This window comes from Micromys minutus (genome assembly GCF_963924665.1).
Source record: "Micromys minutus genome assembly, chromosome: 24".
Lineage (NCBI taxonomy): Eukaryota > Metazoa > Chordata > Mammalia > Rodentia > Muridae > Micromys > Micromys minutus.
This window is the reverse complement of record NC_137959.1, coordinates 41524699-41548877: the sequence shown is the minus strand read 5'-3', so window position 1 is coordinate 41548877 and position 24179 is coordinate 41524699. Positions and strand designations below refer to the sequence as shown.

Here is a 24179-nt window from a genome sequence, read left to right as displayed (position 1 = left end):
ACCTTGGACAAGCAAAACCACTGTGTGTGTGCATGCATGTTGTGGATGTGCCCAGGATTGCAGGTGCCCCCAGAACCAGAGGAGAGTGTTGGATCCTCTGGAGCTGGAGTTACAGACAATTGTGAGCAGCTCCATATGGGTGCTGGGAATCAGACTCAGGTCCTTTACAAGGACTGTAGGTTCTCTCAACTGTGAGCCATCTCTCCAGCCTCCGCTTCCTTCTTTTTCCTTCCTTTTTTCCCCCTGGAAGGATACTGGCAGCTGTTGGTTTTGTTCGTTCCTTCTGGTTGAATTCTTCATCTAAACAGCAAACTTGACACTCTTGAGTGATGGCCTAATTTTCTTTCTTATACTTAAAGACAGATGCAGCTTCTAGCGTGTTAAACAGCTGCTTTTCACAAAAACCTCTCTGCACTCAGAGCTGACGCACTCTTTGTGGGAGGCTGACACAGAGCACACATGAGTTTTGTTTTTATTTGTTTTTTGTTTTTTCTGTTAATGAAGCTGCTGTGTATATGCAAAGACCCAGGTGTTGACCTTACCCGGAAGTTTGGATCAATGCCTTTCCTGCCGAAGTCAGGAACCTTCTAGCACCTTTAAAGCTGTTCCTAGAGTAATTTTAAGTTGTAATTACCTTCCCCGTGTTCAGGACAACTTGGGTTTACAAGCGCTTGCTATGATGGCTTTTGGTTCATGCAGGGCCATTCTCCATACTCCTGACTTGGATCTAATAAATAAAGGATGACCCTAGTGTGTAGATTTTTTTTTTTTCCTTCAGGAATGGGGATTGGACCAAGAGAGGCCTCAACATGACAGTGCTGTATCACTGAGCTATATTCCCAGTCCTCTTTTGAAAAATTTCATTTGTGTAGGTTTTTATTTTACTCTATGTATATGGGTATTTTGTATGCATACATGTCTGTGGCACCTCGTGCATGCCTGGTGTCCATGAAGGCCAGGAGATGGTGTCAGATCCTCTGTATGTGTGTTTGTGTAGGTGACCAAGGAGGCAAGAAGTGCTGGATTTCTGGGGAGCTGGAGTTGCAGGTGGTTGTGAGGCATTTGATTAGAGTGTTGGGAACTGGACTCAGGTCTTCTGTGAGAGCACTATGCTCTCTTAACCTGGAGCTATCTTTCTAGCCCTCTGGGTGCATCTCTGAAGTAGTGTCACAGGTTTAACAAGAAGGATGACCCACCGCCCCTGAATGTGGGCAACCCTGTCACCCTGGGGGCTCCAGGACTGAAAAGGAGACAGTGAACTGAGCTGTGTATTCATCACTCTCTGCTGCCTCACTGCAGATGCCCTGTGATCGCCTGCCTCGAGCTCCGGCTGCCATGCACTCCCCACCATGATTAACTGTGCCCTCAAACCGAGAACCTAAAGAAATCCTTTCTCCCCCACATTTCTTTTGTGGGGTAGTTTGTCTTAGTAAGAAGGCAGGTAACTGGTACACAGGATATGAGGCTCATCTTCCTAGTACCTAGGTGGCTCCCCTCTCCTTTCACAGGCCACCCCTAACTTTTCTAGGCTTCCCCAACCTGCTATTTCATCCCTCTTTCTCCCAGAGGATGACTTTACACATCACCTGTGATCACAGCCCTGACCCCATCCACTTTGCCATCACTGGCTCCTCAGTAGGAATGCCTGACTTTGCACAGTTGGGGTGGAGGTCTGCCAACCAGTCAACCAGCCAGTCAGCCAGCTAACTAATCAATAAGCCTACCACATAACCACCCACCCACCCAACCAGCCAACTACTCAACAAGCCAGTCAAACAACCACCCACTAAACCAACCAACCAACCAACCAACCAACCAACCAATCAATTAATCAGCCAACCATCCAGCTGAACCCAGCGAAAAACCCAAAATAAAATGAGGGAGGAGGAGGAGAAGGGGAGGAAGAGGAAAGGAAGAATCAGCAGTTGTCAATAGTATACCCAGTTGCCCCTCCTGTCTCACCTTCCAGAGTGCTGAGATCAGAGGTATGCATCACCCTGCTGGCTTTTCTTCTTGGAATACATTTCTCTACCTTTTGGTTAATGCTTTGCTTCTCATTGTATCTATTTTGATTTTGCTTCCAAGTGATACTGGTTTTTCTCTTGTGGTAGTTTTTTTTTTTTTAAAACAAACATAAGTAAAATTATACACTCGTGTGTGAGCACAAGCCACGGTCCGAGTATAGAGCTCAGAGGAAAACTCGGGGGGGGGGGGGGGAGTTCGCTTTTACCTGCCAGGTGCTGGTGATTGAACTCAGGTGGTCAGACTTGGCAGCAAGCGCCTTTATCCCATGAGCCCCACAGATAAAAATGGCAGTTTTAAAGTGTAGCTGGAACTGATCTCATGCTGTGGGTTCAGTGAGGCAGCTTGAGGTGGTGAGGAGTTCGAGGAATGTGGTTGAATCTCCTACAAACATTAACATTTCGAAAACTGTTTTAAGAGATGACAGGTAGCCCATGGGGACAGCTGTGGGCCCTTTGAAATAGCGCTTTTGCTGTCTGTAAGGGGACAGCACAGGCAGTCGCTGGATCTGGAACATCTGCTTACTTCCCCTCGGGGACAAACACTGTGGAATTCCTGAAGATACCAGGGGCTGGTTCTTCAGGGAACAACCTTGCCCCTGGCGGCTACCCTGCTGTCAGAGAAGAGGTCAGGGCAGGTCACGAGCACCCACCCACCACAGACCTCTCTGCAGAGCAGAGGTCAGGCAGGTTAGAGAATAAACTGTCCAGCCGTGGCAGATTAATTTAGAAACAGCATCACCCCAGAATCCGCCCTCTTGGCTAGAAGGCCCGCATCAAAGCCAAGCCATGCTGGGCTTTACAGTGAGCTCTGTGCCCTGGGGCCTGGAGGCAGGAGGAGGTCACAGCTTTGTGGCAGTTTGAAAACGAATAGAAAATTGCTTTTCTGAGAAAGGATGGCAAGATCAGGGTGTCCCGATTGGCTCAAATCGGTTTGAAGTGTTAGTTTATGCTTCTTACTTTCATTTACAGTTTTCCAAATTAGCATCTCAGCGACTGGCTGCCAGGAAATCAGCTTCCTTCTTATTTACCCAAACCAGCAGTTTCCTGGAAACAGACTGTCCGGGATGCAGGGAACAGTTCCTGCAGCCCCCGACTTTGTAAACTTGGTTCCTCTGTCACAGCTTTCTCTGTCACTGACACTGTCACTGCAGGGCTGATGGCCTTCATGTGCTGTGTGTGCAGATGCTGCCTTGTTCCTGGAGGTGTCTCGTAGAGTTTAGCAGAAACAAAACAAATTCCCTCCTCCTCCTCCCCTTCCTTCCTCCCTCCCTCCCTCCCTCCCTCCCTCCCTCCCTCTCTCTCTCTCTCTCTCTCTCTCTCTCTCTCTCTGTTTGGGAATGAATGGGTATCCGGGAAGACTTGAGTTAACTTCTGGATAATTGATATATGAATTAACCCAGCTGAGGTTGGGCACACAACTTAGTGACAAAGAGTGCTTGATGCTCCTGCAAAGGACCCAAGCCCAGATCCCATCATATGCATTGGGTAGCTCACAGCTGCCTGTAAGTTTAGCTTCAGGGGATCTGCCACCCTCTTCTGATCTTTGCAAACACTTGCAGACACATGACATGTAAATAAAACCAAAAGAAATCTCAAAAAAAAAAAAAAAAAAAAAATCCAGTAGAAGCCCTTATGTATTAATGAGCCATGGACTGTTCTAGAGAGGGTTGGGGATACTTTAGAAATTACAGTGTTCTGTATGGGAGACATTTCTAAGGTTCTAAAACTAATTTAGCATAGGGTTAATACTTCCAGCAGAACTTAATAGCAGAAGGGACTATCGCGGAGACATACTTCAGAGAGAAAGGTCCCTCATAGTCCAAAGCCTCTGCCACCTCAATGTGAATCAGTTTGTTTTAGTGACTGCCACACAGCTATAAAAGCACCCCACAGAATCCTTCAGGACAGACTTATCTTGGCTCCTGGTTGCTGAGGCAACCTTCTCCATGAGGAGGAGGCAGGACAGAGTAGTCCATAGCATGGCAGGAAGTAGAGAGGAGACAGAAAGTCTGGGAAACCCAGACTTTCCCTCAACGGCCTACTTGCAGTTAGGCACCATCTGCTGTTTCTAGATACTTCCCCACTCCCCCACACAGCCTGATAAAACAACTGGGGACAGAGCTTTTGATACTCGAGTACAGAGGCATTTTATATCCAAGCTGTAATGCTGATGTGGAGGGATAGGCACACGGGCTAAGGCTTCAGTCTGTGGTCCTCTGGTCTACGGTAGCATGTGATCTGCTGTTGCCGCCACATGGAAAACTGTGCTACTGTGGTGTGGTAGGGAGGTTGCGGATGGTCCTGGCAGCCACTTACCTGGATTGTTATCTCTCTAAGTGTCTTAGTTAGGGTTTCCATTGCTATGACCAAGGCAGCTCTTATAAAGGACAGCATTTAGTTGGGGCTGGCTTACTGGTTCTGAGGTCCAGTGCATTATCATCAGGGTGGGAAGTATGGTATCATGCAGGCAGACATGGTGCTGGAGTTGCTGAGAGTTCCACATCTTGTTCTGAAGGCAAACAGGAGGCTTCCAGGCAGCTAGGAGGAGGGTCTCAAAGACCACCCCTACAATGACACACCTATTCCAACAAGGCCACACCTCCTAATAGCGCCACTCCCTGGGCCACGCAAATACAAACCACACACTGTGCTTCTGTTCTCTTGATGTGTAAGATGCCGCATGTTGAAATATACTGTGCAGATTTGGTGAGCACACCTTGGTTGGGAGAGTGCTGACCTAGGAGGCACAAAGCCTTGGGTTCCTTTCCCAGCACAGTGTAAACTGGGTAGGATGGCATCCACTTGAATTCCATCACGCAAGAGGTGGAGGCAGGATAAGCAGAGGTTCAAGGTCACCCTTGGCTACATAGGGAGTTTGAGTCACGCTGGCTATGCAAGACCCAGTAGCCAAAATAATAATGAAATAAAATAAAAAGTAGAAAGGACCTTCACAATGGTCTGCTTGTTGTGTCTTCAGGGTGCGATGTGCTCTATTTTATTTATTTATTAGATTGACCTATCTCTGATTATCTGACTGTTTGAAATGATAGTTTGAGAGTCTTCCTGGAGCCATCAAATTCTCCCACTTTTCTAAGAAGAGTCAAAATCTTATTTGACTTATATATCTATCAGAAAATCAGGCGCCTTCCTCCCTGTGTGTGAGACAGGGTCTCCCATCTGCCCGGAGCTTCACGAAGAAGGTTATATCAGCTGACCTGCTCCCTTCCAGGAATCCACCTGACTCTGTTTCTCATTTCACCTTTGCTGGGGTTATAGGTGTGAACCACCATGCTTGGCTTTTTCCATGGGTTCTGGGAATCTGAACTCAAGACCTCACTCTTTCTAGGTAAGCAATCGAACCATTCTGCTGGCCCCTGGACTTGACTTCTCTCCTTTGTGTTCTTAGCAAAGTTATAAAGAGAAAGGGGGGAGGGGGTCTTGTCCTTGTTGCCTTGAGCAAGTCCACCACTGGGCATGTGCACTTGCTTGAGAGATGGCTCCAGTTCACACTGAAGGATGAGCTTTCTGACCGTTTTGTAGCATCTGGATTAGGCTGCCCTTTACCTGGTGCCTGAGGATGCTCCTTGGTCTGTTCAAGGATGAACATTTCTTTTCCTGCCTTGCAGGAGGAGAGCATCCGGGTACACTAGGGAGGCTTGCAAGAGAACCACCTCAAATGGTGCGAACATGCAGGCTCAGATTCTCCCCAGCTGTGTGCCCATAGAGAACCATTATATGGAGTTTAAGATGTGGCATCTTCTATTTTAAAGAAGGCCTCCATGTCTGGGGACTAGGAAGATGTGGATGACCTGCTTCCTGTGTTCATCCAGCTGAAGGTGGAGGCTGGGGCTAGAAGTCTTAAGTCACTTTGCTGCTGACCATGACAGGATTAAGCCATATTCTTGGCTGGCATGGTGAGCCGGTTGCACAACTTGTGTGTGGGGGCTTTTGGGTTTCATTGGTGTGTGTGTGTGTGTGTATGTGTGTGTGTGCACACATGGAAGAAAGAAGCAAGCATCCAGCATTTTCTTTCATTCTTCCTATGGTCCCTTGATGGAGGGCACCCCACTGTACATGGGGCTGTATCTTGGTTAGGCTGGAACCCAGCAAGCCCTAAGGATCTTCTGCCTTTGTTCACCTCCCCCACCTAAAGCTGGGGCACTTGTGGGGGCTCTCGGTTGGTGGTGGGTGCTGGGATCTGAGCTGTAGCCCTCATGCTGAGGAGCAAACGCTCCTCTCTTAATCGCTGAGACATCTCTCCAGCTGTCCCAACTCCAGCTTTCTAGACCCATTCACCCAACAGACGGCCGGGATTCCGAGTGGTCGAAAACATGATTCCAGCATCAGACACACCAGACACAACCTAGAAATCAGAGGAGAGCTACCGCCCAGCAGTTTTAACCACCAATACCCATTTATTTTAACGAAGAAAAAGAAATCTCTGCATTCTGTATGGTCCAAAATGGAAAGGAGGAGCAGTATGTGGACCTCTACCCATGTAATCTCACTACAACAAAGACGACATATGACTGTACTGCTGGCGGAAGGCAAACTCAAAAGCACGGGGCCAACACAGACTGCAGAAGAAAGCATGTGTGTGCAAGTGTGTGTGGGGTTCAAACCTTTAGTAAGCAACAGCCTTAAAATACACCAAGACACTCACCTTACCCTAGCTCCCGCTGCGCTCTGAAGCCAGAGGCTGGCACTAGCTTTGTCCCATAGAAAACAATTTGGTGTGAGCTTCGACGGTTCATTTATGGTTTGTCAACAGGGAGATAACCTTAGTGGGGGGCACTGATGTTCTTCTTAGCCTGACATGCTCACAGGACAAAACTCAAGTTCCTTTCCAGACATAATGAACGACATTTTATTCTCAGCTTTGCGAACGAAGGTAGTCACACGGAAGGGTACTTTAAAAACTACCTGGGCTTACTCTATTTTATGCCTGTATATATGAAAAGAACGGTGCGGATATGCGTAATGCGTGTGTACATGTGTGGGTAATATATGCGCATACGAGATGGTACCTATTGGTCTTGTCATAGGTACACCATGATGACGTTTGTACTTGTACATACACCAAGGAGGGAGAGGGTCTCCACCATAATCTGTGTCACCACAAGGACTGTAGGACTGGGGTCTGGGGTGGCACAGTGGCAGACTCTTGCCCATGGGAGAATGGTTCAGCCCTTAGCCTCTGATGGCCAGATGCCTTGGTCCCCCCTTGGGGGTCAGGACATCAAGCCATGGCATTTGGTGGTAGTGGGGCATGGTGGCAGCCCTACTAATCAGAGAAGACTTCTTTCCCTCGCCCTTCCCCCAAACCCCAACCCCTGGACCTGCCTGACTGGTTGGTTAGCATTCCGTGTTTAGACTGAGCAGGCCCTTGCTATACAAGTGAGTGACAGCTCAGTGGGCTGACCTTGACCAGAGGGGCAGAGCTGTTTGAGCTTCTACCTCCTCCATCTCCTGCAGATACTGGGTCTATACACAGACAGATAACCCATCCGTGTTATAGGAGTCCACCACACAGCTGCAATGGGCGGAGCACTTGCTAGCAATGAGTTGACGCATCAGAACGGGTAGTCATTGTTCCTGCTCCTTAAGGTCCAGTGACACGCATGATCTTTAAACGTTCAGGGCAAATCCAGAGGGTCCCATTAATCAAAGGAGGAAGGAAGATGCTGTCAAATGGTGAGGTACAGATGAAACGAAACTGCAAAGAAAACGGAGGGCGTGGGGCAGTTGAGGCCTGGTTGTGAAGTTCGAGAGCTGTAAACGGCAATCTTCAGATTTGGATAGACTTTTTTTTTTCCTGTTTTTTTTTTTTTCTTTTTCCTGTTGCTATGGCAACTTGGGAGTCAAGCTTCAGATGTGTCGTTCTCACAGACCTGAGTGGAGAAGGTACAGGATTAGGTTGGGAATATCACAACTCACTTCAAAACACTCAACTAGACCAGACCAGTGATTGACAGGCTCCAACAGACACCACACTCCGACCATTATCTCTTTCGTTAGTGTGGCATTTGAAGACTGTGTTATTTTGCTGGCTACATCTTCAGAAGTTGAAATTGGTGCTGTGAGCATTTGCGGCCCGAGCGTGCCCCTCAATAAATACAAAAGTTGGCTCTGAAAGTGCTGATGGTTCCAGGTGTTCTTCTTCCCTGAGACCAGCAGCAGCTGTTGACACTGGTCCAAGTGAGCCTGTGTGCTGATCGTTAGTACAGATGCGCTGGGCTAGGAGAATACTGAATGGAGCCCAGAGCCCAGTCTACGAGCATCCCCTGTAGACACACCTCTTTCTATCTTTCATCTATCTGTCTGTCTGTCTGTCTATCATCTATCCATTTATATACCTGCCTACTAATCATTCATCCATCTATCTATATTTAATCTATCAGACCTATTTCTATCATCAATCTGACAGATCTACTATCAATCAATCTAACATGTATCTATTGACCTAACATTTATCTTCAATCATCTGTCTGTCTTCAATGAACCAGACAGACATCCTTCTATCTTTATCAACTATATCTAATCTATATCTATATATCTAACCTATCACCTATAATCTCTCCATTTCTTATCTATCTATCTATCTATCTGTCTGTCTGTCTGTCTGTCTGTCTGTCTATCTATCTATCATCTATCTATCTATCTATCTATCTATCTATCTATCTATCTATCTATCTATCTAATTTCTCCCTCCCTCTCTTAACTGTCTGCTTGTCTACCTACCTATTACTATCCACCAATCATTTATATGACCATATATATATATGTATATATATATATGTATATATATATGGCCACAGAGTGAAAGACTCATTGGTAGTTCTTGAAACAGCAGATTAATATTCCATTGCCGACAAAACAAGTAACCATAGTCTCATGAACCTCGAACCGCACACATGGATTCCCTGACAGTTCTGGAAGCCACAAATATAAAACAAATTTCATGGATTTAATGCGTGGGCAAGCCTGCATTCCTCTCCAGGGCTTTAGAAAAAGAGTCACCTCCTTACCAGCTTCCAATCTAGAGGCAGATGTGTTCTGTGACTCCTTGAAGTTTAAGGCCAGCAATGCGGTATCTTGTCTCCTTGCCTATGCTTCCCTGTTATTGTCCTCATATGCCTGTTCCTCAGCCCTCTGGTAAAGAATGTGCTGGTCCTACTTATGCTGGGTGTCTGTCTCCCTACCTCAAGATGCATGACCTAATTATGTCAGCAAAGCGTCATTGTCAAGTGAGGCGGCTTATTCATTAGCTCCAGGGAACGGGATGAGGACATCTTTGGATGCCCTACTCAGCCATCCACATGTATGTAGCTCCATCATCCAAAGGAGATGAGACATCCCATGGGTTGTGAGGATACACCACACAAGTGGTACCCACCAATGGCATATTTAACAGGCCAGCATCCCAGTTCCTGTGGTACCCACCAATGGCATATGTAACAGGGCAGCATCCTAGTTCCTGTGGTACCCACCAATGGCATATGTAACAGGCCAGCATCCCAGTTCCTCTGGTACCCACCAATGGCATATGTAACAGGCCAGCATCCCAGTTCCTGTGGTACCCACCAATGGCATATGTAACAGGCCAGCATCCCAGTTCCTGCTTATGCTCCTACGCCATGTCACCCGTGAGGGTTCTCTCTACTCATCTCAGCTTTGTGAACAGGGAGGAGCTTTGTCCCTAGGATGCCCAGATCCAGTTCCTTTTGCTAGTTCCCTGTCTGCAAGCATCCCATGTCCATGGGACTCCAGCAAGAGTTGTACTGATTTCAGCCCAGATGGAGGACTCACCAGGCCCAGGAAACTACGTCATCCTTGGAGGTCACTGCCAAGCCCTCTCCTTCTTGGGCTTTTGTTACAGAGGGTCTGGTGCCACAGAGGAGAGAAGGAGCCCAGCCATAGCTATAACGAATTGGGCCTGGTCAGCTCTTTCAGTGATGCTCTGGGCCCACTGAAGGCAGAATGATATGCCCAGCACTTCACCTGAGGTGGTCTTTACCCCCTGACAGTGTTCAGGTCTGTGCCAGATGGTTATAAATCATAAACTATTTTGAAGAGGTGTAGTAAGGTCATTCATTACATTTGTTGTTGCCTTGAGGCAAGGTGTCACGTAGCCCATGATGGAGCCCAAAATGCCCTTAGTTCCCTCAGCCTTTCAAGTGCTGGGGTAACAGGTGTGAGCTACCATGTGCAGCTCAGATTGTATATATAGTCTTTTTAGTGCATGTTTGTGCACTCATGTGTGTATCTATTTGTGTATATATGTGTATGTACCGGAATATATTTGTTTGTATGAACCACCAGGATGAAGGCATGTACCACGATGCTTAGTGTTTTATGGGGGTAAGGGGTGGATTTGAACTCAGTTCCTCATGCTTGTACAGTGAACACTTGTGGGCTAAGACATCTCTCTAGACCCTGTCCCTTTTAGGTTTTTAAATGATGAAAAGCCACCCATCCTTCCAGCTGCTGCCAATGTGTGCCGTGGGCCGGCAGCAGGCTTCTCAGCTTTGGCGCTCACCAGGTAGCTCCTTCGGCAGGTGCTATCCATTTCATGCCCTGGAGGACCTTTAGCCCTGTCCCCGGCCTCTTCCACTAGATGCCACTAGCAGCATCCTCTTTGTCACGACAATGAGACGTATTTCTAGACATTACCAGCTATTCCTTAGGGAACAACTTGGCTAAAATAATAAAAGGGGGTGTGTGAATAAAATCCATTAAATTAGCCTGCAGCCCTTTGTTTTTAAATGATAGTCTTGAATCCCTGTTTTAAGTCAATTTAGATGATCTTGTAAATGATCCCGCCACCTGGGGCTGCTGAGATGAGGTAATTTATATAATTTATGCAAAGCATTTTGCTGCCATGTATGTGGCACAAAGAAATCCCTCCAGGGTCAGCTATCGGTGTCCCTAAAGTCAAATGGCCTTAAAGAAAAACAGTGTCTCTGCAGAGCCTGCCTGGAGTCGGCTGCCAGCAGAGGACAGCCTTTCTGTGTGGCCTCTGTAATGTCCTCCCTGTGCCCACAGAGCATCTCACAATAGAAGGGAGCAAGGTGCAAATGCACTCTGGGAAATTCTAGAGAAAGGCAAAGCTCTCTTTAGGGAGAGCAGCTTGGGTAAGCCCTGGATTGCAAGGAGAGCATCCTCAATTACAGTGTGGCTGGCAGCTGGATACAGCCACCAACATTCCTTAAACTGGATGTTAAAAAATGAGTATAATACCTTAATAGAGATTAAGTGGGAAGAAAAAGACTGTCTTTGGCTCATCTTTAAACTTTCTAACAAATTCTTCTTTTTTTTTTTTAAGAAAAATATTTGATTTTAGTGGTGTAAGTGCATGTGTGTGATTCTGTGTGTGTGTATATCTGTGTGTTCCTGTGTGTGTACATGTGTGCATGTGTGTGTTCATGTGTGTGTGTGTGTGTGTGTGTGTGTGTGTTTGTGTGAACTCACTGATGCCAGAAGGGAGACATGAATCCCTTAGAGCTGGAGTTTCAGGTGCTTTTGAGTTGTCTGATGTGGGAGCTGAGAACCCAGTTCTAACCTCTGACACAGCAGTAAAAGCTCTTGGCCACAGGGCCATCTCTCCAGCTTCTTTAGACTTACCCCTGGGTCAAGATGATGTGAGTGCATAGACCAGAAAACAGACTCAGTGTCATGCTTCAGGTGATGCTGATCTTTCTCTGTGACACAGGGTCTCTCCCTGGCCCAGGACTTGCCATGGGGTCTAGAATGACTGAGCATCGAGCCCCGGGGACCCTCCTGTCCCCTCTGCCCAGCACCACAGTGTGTGGCAGTTGCGGCTCCTGGCTTTTTTAATGTGAGTTTTGGGGATTGAACTTACAACCTCATGCTCGAAATCCAAGCTCTTAACTGTGCCAGCCTCCCCTGCCCTGGCCCCCTGCCTCCCCCAAACCCAGGGTCATTTAATTTTGGAACCTGTAAGATTCTTCACCGGATCCTTAGCTGTCTTCTTACCATTTCTGGTGAATTAACCCTAAAATCACTGTCAAGAAGGTTTCTGAGCGAGTCCTTCTATCTCTTTGCAGAGCTTTTAACCACATCAAACCACAGCCGTACTTGGAACAACGACAAACAACCCGACAGTTTGGTTGGCAGGGAGGGTACTCACAGACGATTTCACACAGCCAGTCTATGCCGGCACATGGCTTACTTGGTGCAATTGACAGTGAGAACATTCCATTTACATTCTTAGGCCACTCTCCACTCTTTACCCTTTGAGGATGTCAGAGAAGGGTGTGGAGGGCCTTACAGTCAATTCTCAGTCATGGGGGGAGAAAGCCATCCCTAATTTTTATGAATGCAGATGTGTGCCGTCACCTCCCATAAAGGAGGCAGTTCTACAGCCAATGCTGGCTTCCCTGCTGGCTTCCCTGCTGGCTTGCCTGGGGGTGGCCCAGAGCATAGGTCTCTTCATTTATATCTATATCTATATCTATATCTATAAATATCTATTATATCTATATAAACATATAGATATAAATATATAAAATATTTTATAACTATAAATATCTATAAAATATCTATGTTTTATTCCTCAACTATAGAGTGGGATAAAATCGTCAGGCCAGGGAAGAGCACAGGAAAATGAGGTGCAGAATCAGAGCATTGTGGCCAGGTTACATGGCTCTGAATATTGTTTGAAGGGAGGAGGACTCAAGTTTGCTTCCTGGGCCGCCTGGTATCAGCCTCCCCTACAACTGTTGATGTTTTACAGATGATGCTCTAAAGCAGGTGTCGGCAAGCTCTTTCTGTAAAGGGTCAGGCTGTAGAAAAATCTCCACCTTTGTCATTGTAAGAACAAGCAGCCACAGACAGAATGTGAGTAAGTGGACGGAGTCATGCACCAATAAACTTTTATTAACACACACAGGTGGTGGGCCAGATTTGGCTCCTATGCTGTAGTTTGAATTTCATGCTTAAAACTTTGATATTATTTTGTGTGTGTGTGTGTGTGTGTGTGTGTATTTGTACGAACACATTCATATGTAGAAGGTCACCTTGCTGGAACTGGTCCTCTCCTTCTACTATGTGGGTCTTGAGGAATCAACTCAGCCGGTCAGCTTGGTGGCAAGCACCTTTTCCAGATGAGCCACAAGACATAAAACGGCTGCTACTGGATCACTTGCCCTTTCCTCAAATTCTTTCAAGACCCAGGGCTGAGAATCTAATGTCCGTGCTTTTGGGAAATGCTTCTTTCTACCCCTATATCTTGCCAAATTTAGTGTCTTCAACTCTTGCTCTCCGGTTTCTGTCCTTGGCGACGTTTAATGGAGATTCCTGTTTTATCCGTTGTTTAATCCCGCAGACATCTCAAATACCTTTCAGGAAGGTTTACTACACACAATACCTGCCTGGATGTGAACTTTTGCAGCACCATCAGTACAAATACCTTCACACATGAATCTTGAAATTCACTTTTCCTCCTCCCCTTCTTACTGAAGAGTCAACCCAGGGAGACAGCACATGACCATGGATGGATCGAGGGCCTTCAGGAAGCTCAGGAGCCTCTGTGATAAGACCGTCCATTCGAACCACGTGTTCATCGTCTGCCTCTCTATGAGCTTTTGATGTGAATAGATTTCGAGCCACATCTCCAGCACTGGGGTTCCGAATGAAGCAGGGTCAGGGTATTCGTAGGGACCTATTAAACAGTTCCCTTGATGCTCTGCATGCAGCTGCTGTGAGATCCACCCCAATCTCTGCAGCAGATACTACACAAGGACAACCTTCGGGCTAACGGCAGCCATTAGCAAATCAGGCACCTGTGCACATGTACCAGGGGGGCGTCTGCTCATGAAAGAGATTATCCAGATCCCCAGAATCAGGGCCGAGACTGTCAGCAAAGCAAGGGACTATCAAGTGTGTCGCTTTACTATACACCCATCGTAGCTGATCTGCTCCCCTCTGTCCTTGCTTTCTGGTGTCCTATCTCATATGACGCCAGATGAACTCTTACAGTCTTTTCTTACTTCTCCACCTCTCTCTCAGCACCACCCCTCAGCCCTTTATCCGTTGATTATCAGAGAGGATTTAGGAGAGCATCCATTGCTCCTTCAAACTCTCACATAGGCTTGGATTCAGGAAGACAAAGGAGTTCAGCGGCCACAAGTGAAGACAAAAGGACCAAGCTAAGCATGAGGGGGCAGGAATGCAGCTGGAGGACTTGGAGGGAGCCTTGAGCATTGTGGGTGGTGATGGCAGTCAGCATAGGTGGGTGGGAGGGGGGCTGATGACAATTCTCTGGGAGACGCAGAGCACAGCCAGCCAGCAACACACAGTCAGGATCTCCCTCCTGAGCTCTACCCACAGAACTCTGGTCCCCCACAGAGCTTCATACACTGCAAATGTCCGATGTTGAAATGTCTGACTCCTACTGACCTGCCCACCCTCCCACCAGGATGTGCCACACCTGTGTTCCCTCTACCGATTTTTTCATTCTGTGATCACACCAATAATTTCTCAAAATTTGAACGCCGAGGCCCCAGAGCCTTGTGGGTGGCAGAAGCTTATGTGAACAACTGCCAAGGTTAATACCGGACCAACGTCCCCCACGCAGGAGAGTCTAGCAGTATGTTTCAATCTCTGATTTATGTTACTCAGCCGTGGTGGTAGAAACAGGAATGCCCCCACTCCCCCATAGACTCCTGTGCTTCAAGGTTTGGCCCATAGGGAGTGGCACTATTAGGAGGTGTGGCCTACTTGGAGTGGGTGTGGCCTTGACGAAGGAAGTATGTCATTGTGGGGGGCGGGCTTTGAGGTCTCTATGTTCAAGTTAGGTCTAATTTGGCACACAGCCTCCTATTGCCTGCGGATCAAGATGTGGGTAGAACTCTCAGCTCCTTTTCCAGCACCAGATCTGCGTGCATGCTGCTGCGTTTCCCACCATGATGATAACGGATTAAACCTCTGAAATTGTAAACCAGCCCCAATTAAATATTTTCCTTTAGAAGAGTTGCCGTGGTCATAGTGTCTCCTCACAGCAGTAAAGCCCCAACGAAGACATCGTTCCAATAAATCTTTCTCAAAGTGATATGTCATTGTACCAGAGTTATTACCTCTCCAGGTAATAACTATTTCATAGTTCCTGAAAGGAAGCTTGAGTTATAAATACTATTTTCTTCCTTCCTCCTTATTTTTTTAGAAACAGCGTCGCACTGCATGACCTCGGCTGGCCTGGAACTTATGTAGACTATGCTGGTCTTTCATAGAGATCTGCCTGCCTTCGCTTTCTGAGTGCTGGGATTAAAGGCCAAATAACAACACTAAATCATTTAAATGCTAGGGGCCAGACTGGTCCAAGGCTTTCTTAGAAGCCCTGATAAAAGAACAAAGGAAACACCTTTCTGTTCTTGTTCAGGAGTAGACCTGGTAAGGTTCATTCTGGAGCTGGGGCTTCGAAGGAGTTAAGGTTTCTGTTCCTGTGAGCTCTGAAGGTCTATGGTTATCAGGCCTAAGGCTTCTGGGTCAAGTCTGAGGTCCCCTGTGTTCTCTTTGCCAGCAGTCTCTGATTCAGACCTCCAAGGACCTCGACTCCCTCCCCTTACACACAGCGGCTAGGATGCTGCATTTAATAAACCTGCATGGCACAGGGATCCTCCTGGTCCCAGCTTTGTCATCTCTATTCCTCATTCCTGGTCCTCCTCCTCGATACCTCACCTTCAGGGCCCTTCTTCCTGTGGGTTTGGGTTGAGCACACGGTTGGGAAAAACGTATTTTCCCATAGCCCAACTTCCATCTCTGTCCATCTGAAACTCTTGGAAGTGTTTTGCGTGAGTTACCTTTCTCCCTTACTGAGACCAAAATACCTCCGGAGAAATAACTCAGGGGAAGAGGGAGGGGCTTATTTAGGCTCACAATTTAGAGGATGTTGACTATCAGGGAAGGCGCCACCCAGGGCTCAGCCTGCAGCAGCCGCAGCAGCATTGTTACCAGGGCCAACCAGGAAGCAGAGGGCTCTTGCTGGGAGCGGGAACAGGGCATAACCCTCAAGCTCTGCCTCCTCCCAGGCAACCCATTTCTTTCAGATAGGTCCCACCGCAAACAGTAGCAAACAGCTGGGGTCCAAGTGCACCAACACATGAGCCTGCGTAGGACTTTGGCATCCAAAGCAGGACAGGACTAGCTCGCGCCCATAGAAGACCAGTTGGCCAATTTTGGTGCATTTAGCTGCAGGCGCGTGGCATCGATAGGAGATTTTGCTTGTCGCCGGGTTTGCAAAAGAGCAGAGCTTCTTTCAACATCTCCTTCGGCTGGCAGGAGACCACCCAGATGCCTTTAAGACACTGGCCGGAACAGTTTTACAAGTGAGAGTTCCAACCACGAGGACACCAGCTAAAGATGTGCGAGACAGACATCTTTGGGAAGACATATGGGAGAGTCAGGGGCCATGTGGTGAAGCTCGTGGGTGCGCACGCAAGCGTGTCGGAGCCTGGCCGACTTACCTGACAAGATGCTGAGGAGCGAGAAGAGCAGCAGCAAGCTGAGGCTGAGGTGCAGGGTCCCCGCCGCGTTGCAGTCCACTTTGGAGTTCTTGCAAGAGCACACCTGCACCCTGAGGTCTGTGATGTTCGTCATGGGTGGCTTCCCTGAATCGGTCACCATGATGGGCAGGTTGTAGTTTGCCTTGTTTAGATTCTGAAGAAGGCTCACCAGGGCGTGGGTGTCTGCAAGACAGGAAGACCTTGCGTGAGAGGAGAAGCCCTCTGCTAGAAGCGGAATGAGGGTCTGGGGCCTTGGTGTGCACAGAAGCCACGGTGTGCACAGTCACAGGTGTGTCAGAATGAAATCTGTGAACACCAAGTGAGACACACTCGGTGGGAACGGGCTGCGTGGGATGAATGACGTGGCCTGTAATTTGGTGCTGTAAGGACAGACTCTAGATTTTCGTGGATAGAAATTTCTATGCCTAATTGTACAACTCGGTCTCATCCTCCGCCACCGCCCCATTCTGTCACTGGGGCAAAAAGTGAACTCTGAGGGGCACTCGTAGCGGGAGAAGTAAATCACTGAACACAAGGCAGACTCAGTTCACTCTGGGGAGGAAGTGGGCGGGACAGCAGGAATCAAAAGTGCTTCGTAATTAGTCGGGCCTTGGTCAGTGGTGGGTTATGTTTCTAATTCTACCCACCCACATGGAAAGGCAGGGGGAGAGAGGTGGCTTGTGACAGTCATCATGGGCCAGGAGCACATGACTATAGCATCAAAGCCAGCGATGAAGACCAGGGCCACCAGCAAGGCTGAGTCAAGTAGGAGGATGCCTGTAGTGTGCAGTCGAGGGCCATTGGGAACTTCAGACTCTCTAAGGGAAGGAGGCGGGCCAGAGACCTAACAAAGTCCTGCCGAGAGGCAGAGGGAATGGAGCCCCATCAGAGACAGTGGAGCCAGGAGAGGCTTGAGAACAGGAAGCCTTGCTCGGCAAGGCAGAGGCTCTGCTTCTGGCCTCTGCTCAGCACCATTCCAAAGAAAGAATGTATGGGAATGGACAGTTGTGACACATGCCTCTAGTCCTCACACCCTGAGAAGCTGAGGCAGGAGGATTGTCAAAAGCGCAAGGCTGACCTGGGGTACATGGCAAGGGCATTTTTTTCACTCTCTCTCAGAATTTATTTTTTTTTAATTTATGTGTGTGTGTACATGTGTGTGTTTGTGTGTGTATGTGTGTATATATGTGTGTATGTATATGTATGTGTATGACTGTATATGTGTGTATATGTGTGTGTACATGTGTGTGTTTGTGTATGTGTGTGTATATATGTGTGTATGTGTATGACTGTATGTGTGTGTGTGTGAGGTGCTCTCAGAGGCCAGAGAGGGTATCAGGTGTCTTAACCTGGAGTCACAGGAAACTGTGAAATCCCTGACATGGGTTCTGTAAGAGCAGGAAGTGCTTAGTTACTGAGCCTTTCATTTCTCTAGTCCTGTGTGCACTCATCTATGAATGTATGTATGTATATATGCATGTATATATGTATGAATGTATGTATGTATATATATGCATGTATATATGTATGTATGCATGTATGTATATATGCATGTATATATGTATGTATGTATGTATATATGCATGTATATATGTATGTATGTATGTATGTATGCATGTATATATGTATGTATGCATGTATGTATGCATGCATGCATGTATGTATGTATATATATATGCATGTATATATGTATGTATGTATGTATCTAACATCTAACAACTATATATATATCTACATGTCTGTTACCTATATATTATCTAACTCTATCACCTATTTATCTATTATTTATCATCTTTCTGTCTGTCTTTCTACCTATCTATCTATTTTCTATCTATCTCTATCATCTATTTATCTATTTCCTACCCATAGATCAATCAACTAATCAATCTATTATCTACCTCTATTATCTATTATCTATCTGTTTATCCATCTATAAATCATCTGTCAATTTATCTGTCACCTATTATCTATAGGTCTGTTTGTCTATTCTTGTGTTTAATTAAAGTAAACAGGGAAGAGGAAGGACAAAGAACGGGTTTCTAACTGGACATTCTGGTAGAAACACAATGAACATCAAATGGCCCAGGGAGTGCCGGGGACACTAGTCACTAGAATGAGGGCGTGCTGCCTGAGGTGAAGAAAAGAAAAAGGAAGAAACATATGGCAGAACAGCCATGCTTACACCCAATCACAGGGACATACACACACACAGTTATACACACATAGTAATACACAGTTATACACACATAGTAATACACACATGCACATACACAGTTATACGCACATAATAATACACACACACATACACAGTTATATGCACATAATAATACACACACACATACACAGTTATATACACATAGTAATAATACACACACGCACATACACAGTTATATACACATAGTAACATACACACATGCACATACAGTTATATACACATAGTAATACATACACACACACACACATGCACACACCCACACACCCCCCCCTGAAATCCCCTGTGAGAATCTATGGGAAGGAGAACAGAAGTTCAAACTGAATGAACCAAAGATGGCCATTTGCAGTCTCCGACTTACTGTTGATTTTGGAAATCTTCCAGACTTTATCAGGGACGGCCTGTTTATGGATCTCGAACTTGAAGGGGTCTGTATTGGGGTGAAGGTCCTTGTCTGAGGCCCCCAGAATGACCACACTGAGGTTTTTGGCATCATCACAGACCTCTGCCACCGTTGGGTAAATGACAGGAGCGTTGTCATTAACGTCCTCCAGGGTGATCAGCAGAGTCCCGGTGCCAGTCGCAGGAGGGTTGCCTGTGGGAAAGGAGGTGCTGGCGAGTCATTGCTGAGGCAGGACTTTGGTCTACCAGGTCACTTTCTGTGACCCACACCGTCATCTATAACAGTTTCAACTGGGCTGACAGCAAAAGAGGACACGTATCTGTTCTGTCCTTGAATCTGTGATCCTCCTGCCTCAGCTTCCTGGGTAGTGGAATCCCAGACTAGCCACACATGCAAGCCAAGTGCTTTACAACTGAATCACGTCTCCACCCCTCCCCCAAGCCATTGGGTTTTGGAGATAGTGCCTTACTCTGTAGGTCAGTCTGGCCTCCAAGTGACAATCTTCCTGCCCTATCTTTCTGACTGCTGGGATTATAGGCACATGCCACCAAACTCGGTTTCCGATGGTCACTTAGAAAAGTTAGCGCCAATTTGTGGGCTGCAAATCGTAAGCATGTGCATTTCTCCTCTTCCCATAAGGGTCAGACGTCCCTATTAAATCACGGTACTTTATTGATGGTGGTGGCTTGATGCAAATATTTACAATCACTTTTTATTACACCCCGTGTGTGTGTGTGTGTGTGTGTGTGTGTGTGTGCACATGCACGTGAGCACAGGTACATACTTGTGCAAGTCAGAGGACAACTTGTGGGAGTCAGTTCTCTCCTTCCACCTTGTGGGTCCCAGGTATTGAACTCAGGTCATCAGATTTGGCAGCAAGCCCCTTTAACCTCTTAGCCATCTCTCCTGTCTACTGCCAGAGGTTTTAAAAGGGAGTCGTGGGGCTGGAGAGATGGCGTAGTCATTAAAAGCCCTAGCTGCTCTTTTAAAAGACCCAAGTTCTATTCCTAGCACCCACATGGTCTCGGGATTCAATAACTCCATTTCCAAGGAATATTCCGCCCTCTTCTGGCTGCCCTGTGTACTGCATGCACATGATGGAAGACCATATACAGGCAAACCAGCCATGTTCATAAAGATAAATGCTTTTTAAAGAAGTGGGCCGTGGAACAACCTGATCTGACTCATTGATAGACACCACGCAGCTGTATATATAGGAGAATCCCCACAGTGGATTAAGAGGGACACAGTATGCGTAATTTGCATAGGGAAAATGCCTTGTCTTGGTGAGGCCATCAGAGGAACAGCAAAGGCTGCCGAGGGACCACCAGTTCTGCTATGCTTGTGTTAATGGCCCCTTAGACTTAGGACACTGTGCAGAAGTATAGTGCTCAGGAGAAATGGTGGAGCTGAGTTAGAAACTTTTCTGGGAAGTCAGAATGCTAGTGGTCGCCTGTAAGACTCCTGACGCTTAAAGACAGAGCTTTGGAGAGAACACGGGGAACTGAACTACAAGGTAAGGAAATGATCTGGAAGGCTGAGGCAGGAGGATCACGATGTCTCAGTTAGGGTTCTTTTGTTGTGGTAAGACACCATGATCAAAATGAACTTGGGGAGGAAAGGATTCCTTTATCTTGCAGTTCTAGTCCATCACCGAGGGAAGTCAGGATCCTGGAGGCAGGAGCTGATGCAGAGGTCATAGAGGGGTGCTGTTTACTGGCTTGCTCCTCATGGCTTGCTCAGTCTAAAAGGTTTCCTTTAGACCCCAGGACCACCAGCCCAGGGGTGGCCCCACCCACAGTGGGCTGGGCTCCTCCATTTCAATCACCAATCAATAAAAAAGCAATGCACCACAGGCTCACACGTAGGCCAATCCGATGGCATCATTCTCTCAGTTCCCTCCTCTAAGGCCACTACCGCTTTTGTACAGCCCACATAAAACTAGCCCGCAGAGTCTGAGACTGGCCTGGGTTACAGGGTGAGTCTTGCTTCAACTGTCTGCATTCGTAAGAAAAGAAAAATCAAAAGGAAATCCCGCATCCACCATAAGTAAGGAGAAGCTATGGGGCCGTGCAAGGAGAAGGTTCCCAACATGTCTTGCTTTGTGCTGTTTGGTTTCCCATTGTTGGGGAAGAAATCGTCTTGAAGGGAGAGGCAGAGCGAGCTCTGAGCAGCAGAAATCAAGAGCCTTCCCTGGCCCGCTGGGAATAGAAATGTGTCAGCGCCCAAAGTCAGATGCAGAATGAACATTCACACAAACAATGGAACAGGATTGTGGGTGATTAATCACCAGGTGGGCTCTTCCTCACGGGGGGCGCATCACCAACTTTTGTTAGAACAACTTCAAAGAAACACAGAATTTCTTCACAGCCAGTTTTTCACTGTCAGCTTCAGCCGTTTGGCTAAAGTTCTTTGCTGAAAAATTATTTCCCTCTTTTTATTGAACTAATTGAATATCTCGGAAGAATCCATTACATATATATTTTTTTCCCTCTTGCTCTGAATATATTATGAAGTAAAGTCGTTTGGGCAGAATGGATGAGAAGACATTACGGGTGTTTGAAATATGGCCAGAAGAATCGGCCTCTCATGAACTTAATTACAGGACTGTCTTCAATTTCCCATGTGTTATTGCCCCCAGCTGGTGATGTCTTTTTCTAAGTCAGTAGAAAGAGCTTGTTTCTTTGGGTGAGAAGAAAACACTGGGTGAGCCAAAATCTTTTTCTACAAGTCCTAGCCTGCCTTTCTAGTGAATGCTATTTTAAATTCATTGTGTTTTATTTATTACTGTGTGTGTGTGTGTGTGTGTGTGTGTGTGTGTGGTGGGTATGGTGTGGTGGGTATGGTGTGGTGTATGGAGTGTGTATGTGTGTGTGTGGTATGTATGGTGTGGTGTAAGGAGTGTGTGTGTTTGTGTGGTGTGGTGGGTATGGTGTGGTGTATGGAGTGTGTGTGTGTGTGTGTGTGTGTGTGTGTGTGTGGTGGGTATGGTGTGGTGGGTATGGTGTGGTATATGGAGTGTGTGTGTGTGGTGTGGTGGGTATGGTGTGGTGTATGGAGTGTGTATGTGTGTGTGTGGTATGTATGGTGTGGTGTAAGGAGTGTGTGTGTTTGTGTGGTGTGGTGGGTATGGTGTGGTGTATGGAGTGTGTGTGTGTGTGTGTGTGTGGTGTGGTGGGTATGGTGTGGTGTATGGAGTGTGTGTATGGTGTGGTGTATGGAGTGTGTGTGTGTGTGTGGTGTGGTATGTATAGTGTGGTGTATGGAGTGTTTGTGTGTGTGTGTGTATGTGTGGTGTGGTATGTATGATGTGGTGTATGAAGTGTGTATGTGTGTGTGTGTTTGTGTGTTGTGGTATGTATGGTGTGGTGTATGGTGTGTGTGTGTGTATGTATGGTGTGGTGTATGGAGTATGTGTGTGTGTATGTATGGTGTGGTGTATGGAGTATGTGTGTGTGTGTGTGTATGTATGGTGTGGTGTATGGAGTGTGTGTGTGTGTGTACCTGCACTTTTGCTATAGCACACACGTGGAGGTCAAAGGACAACTTCTGAGAGTTGGTTCTCTCTCTGCTGTGGTTTCTGGACTGCACTCAGGAGGTCAGGCTTGCATGACAACAGCACAGTGCTGTCACCAGCTGAGCCACCACTTCCTTAGTCTGTATGTCTGGGACGGACCCAGGTTACATCCAAAGTTCAGAGATATTCAGGTACGGTGTTCTGCCTGTTTGGCTCCAGTAATAACCCAAAGTCCTGGGGCTTCTGGATATTCTTTTTTTTTTTTTTAGAAGACATTTAGCTACTGCCATTTTTTTTTCTTCACCAACAGCCTCCAGCGCCTGTGGGACAGCTTTGTGACAAGTCTAAGAACTCAAACTTATTTAGGACGGTCTCTCATCTTCATGGACTTTCCATTTCAACCGGAAAAAAAAAAACCCTTAGTTTGAGCCGCCCACCCAGAATACATACATGGCGGACCAGCACCATGCCAGCCAACCAGGATATGTTCCCGGCAGACCAGCAATGAGCCAAGAATCCTGAACCAGAAAGGAGCCAACCACACAGGATGGACTATGATTGATTCAGACTTGTGCAGCTCTCATAGAGGAAGCCAGTGTTCACATTGAAAAAAAAAAAAAAAAAAAAAACCGAAACCAAAAATCCAGCCCTGAGTGTGGGTTGGGGTTTGACTGGGTGCAGGGGTTTCTGGATTGATTGACCCTCATTCCAGAGGCACATGGCTGCTTTCAACACCGCACAGTAGATGAACAGAGGGCTGTAAGTGCCAAGCAGAGAGGTCAGCATGGGCTCCTGTGGACCTACTGAGTCTCATCTGTACAGTGTCTCCTCTCTCTCTCTCTCTCTCTCTCTCTCTCTCTCTCTCTCATAAATTTGTTTGTTTGTTTATTTATTATATATAAGTACACTGTAGCTGTCTTCAGACACACCAGAAGAAGGCATCAGATCCCATGACAGATGGTTGTGGGCCACCATGTGGTTGCTGGGATTTGAACTCAGGACCTCTGGAAGAGCAGTCAGTGCTCTTAACCGCTGAGCCGTCTCTCCAGCCCAGTGTCTTCTCTTGAAAAGCTTTTGTTCTGACCATTTAAATTTGATTAAAATTTACCCCCTTGCCATTGGAACTTCCTTCCCTTTCTGCACTGAACCTGTATCAGCAACTGAACAGTTGGCCCACCAAACCCCTTCCAGATCCTTGGTAGCCCCACCCCACTTTCTGCCTTTATGAGTCTGAGTATTTTGGGGTCCCTCGAGCAAACCATCTCATTATTGTTTGTTTCATTTTTACGTATGTGCATGTGTATGTCTGTATGTGTGTGCATATGTGAAGGCAATGCCCACAGAAGCCAGAAGAGGGCTTCTGGTCTCCCGAGGCTGGAGTTACGGGTGTCTGTGAGCGGCCTGATACCAGTGCTGAGAATTGAACTGTTATTTTTTTCAAGAGCAACACACTCTCTTAGCCTTTGGGCCACCACCTCTCTCCAACCTCTAAATCTCACAC

General features: G+C 46.9%; 1 protein-coding gene across 1 annotated transcript in view; it reads right to left on the bottom strand.

Annotated features, from left to right (window-relative positions):
- Positions 1-6432: 6432 nt before the first annotated feature.
- Positions 6433-24179, bottom strand: part of CDH13 (cadherin 13) — a 961236-nt gene continuing 943489 nt past the window's right edge. Inside the window, exons 12-14 of the mRNA XM_080936858.1 lie at positions 19120-19353; positions 16508-16729; positions 6433-7915 (exon numbers count right to left, since the gene is read on the bottom strand). Coding sequence (XP_080792984.1) covers positions 7908-7915; positions 16508-16729; positions 19120-19353 — 464 coding nt within the window. The 3' untranslated portion in view covers positions 6433-7907. The remainder of the gene's footprint in view (positions 7916-16507; positions 16730-19119; positions 19354-24179) is intronic.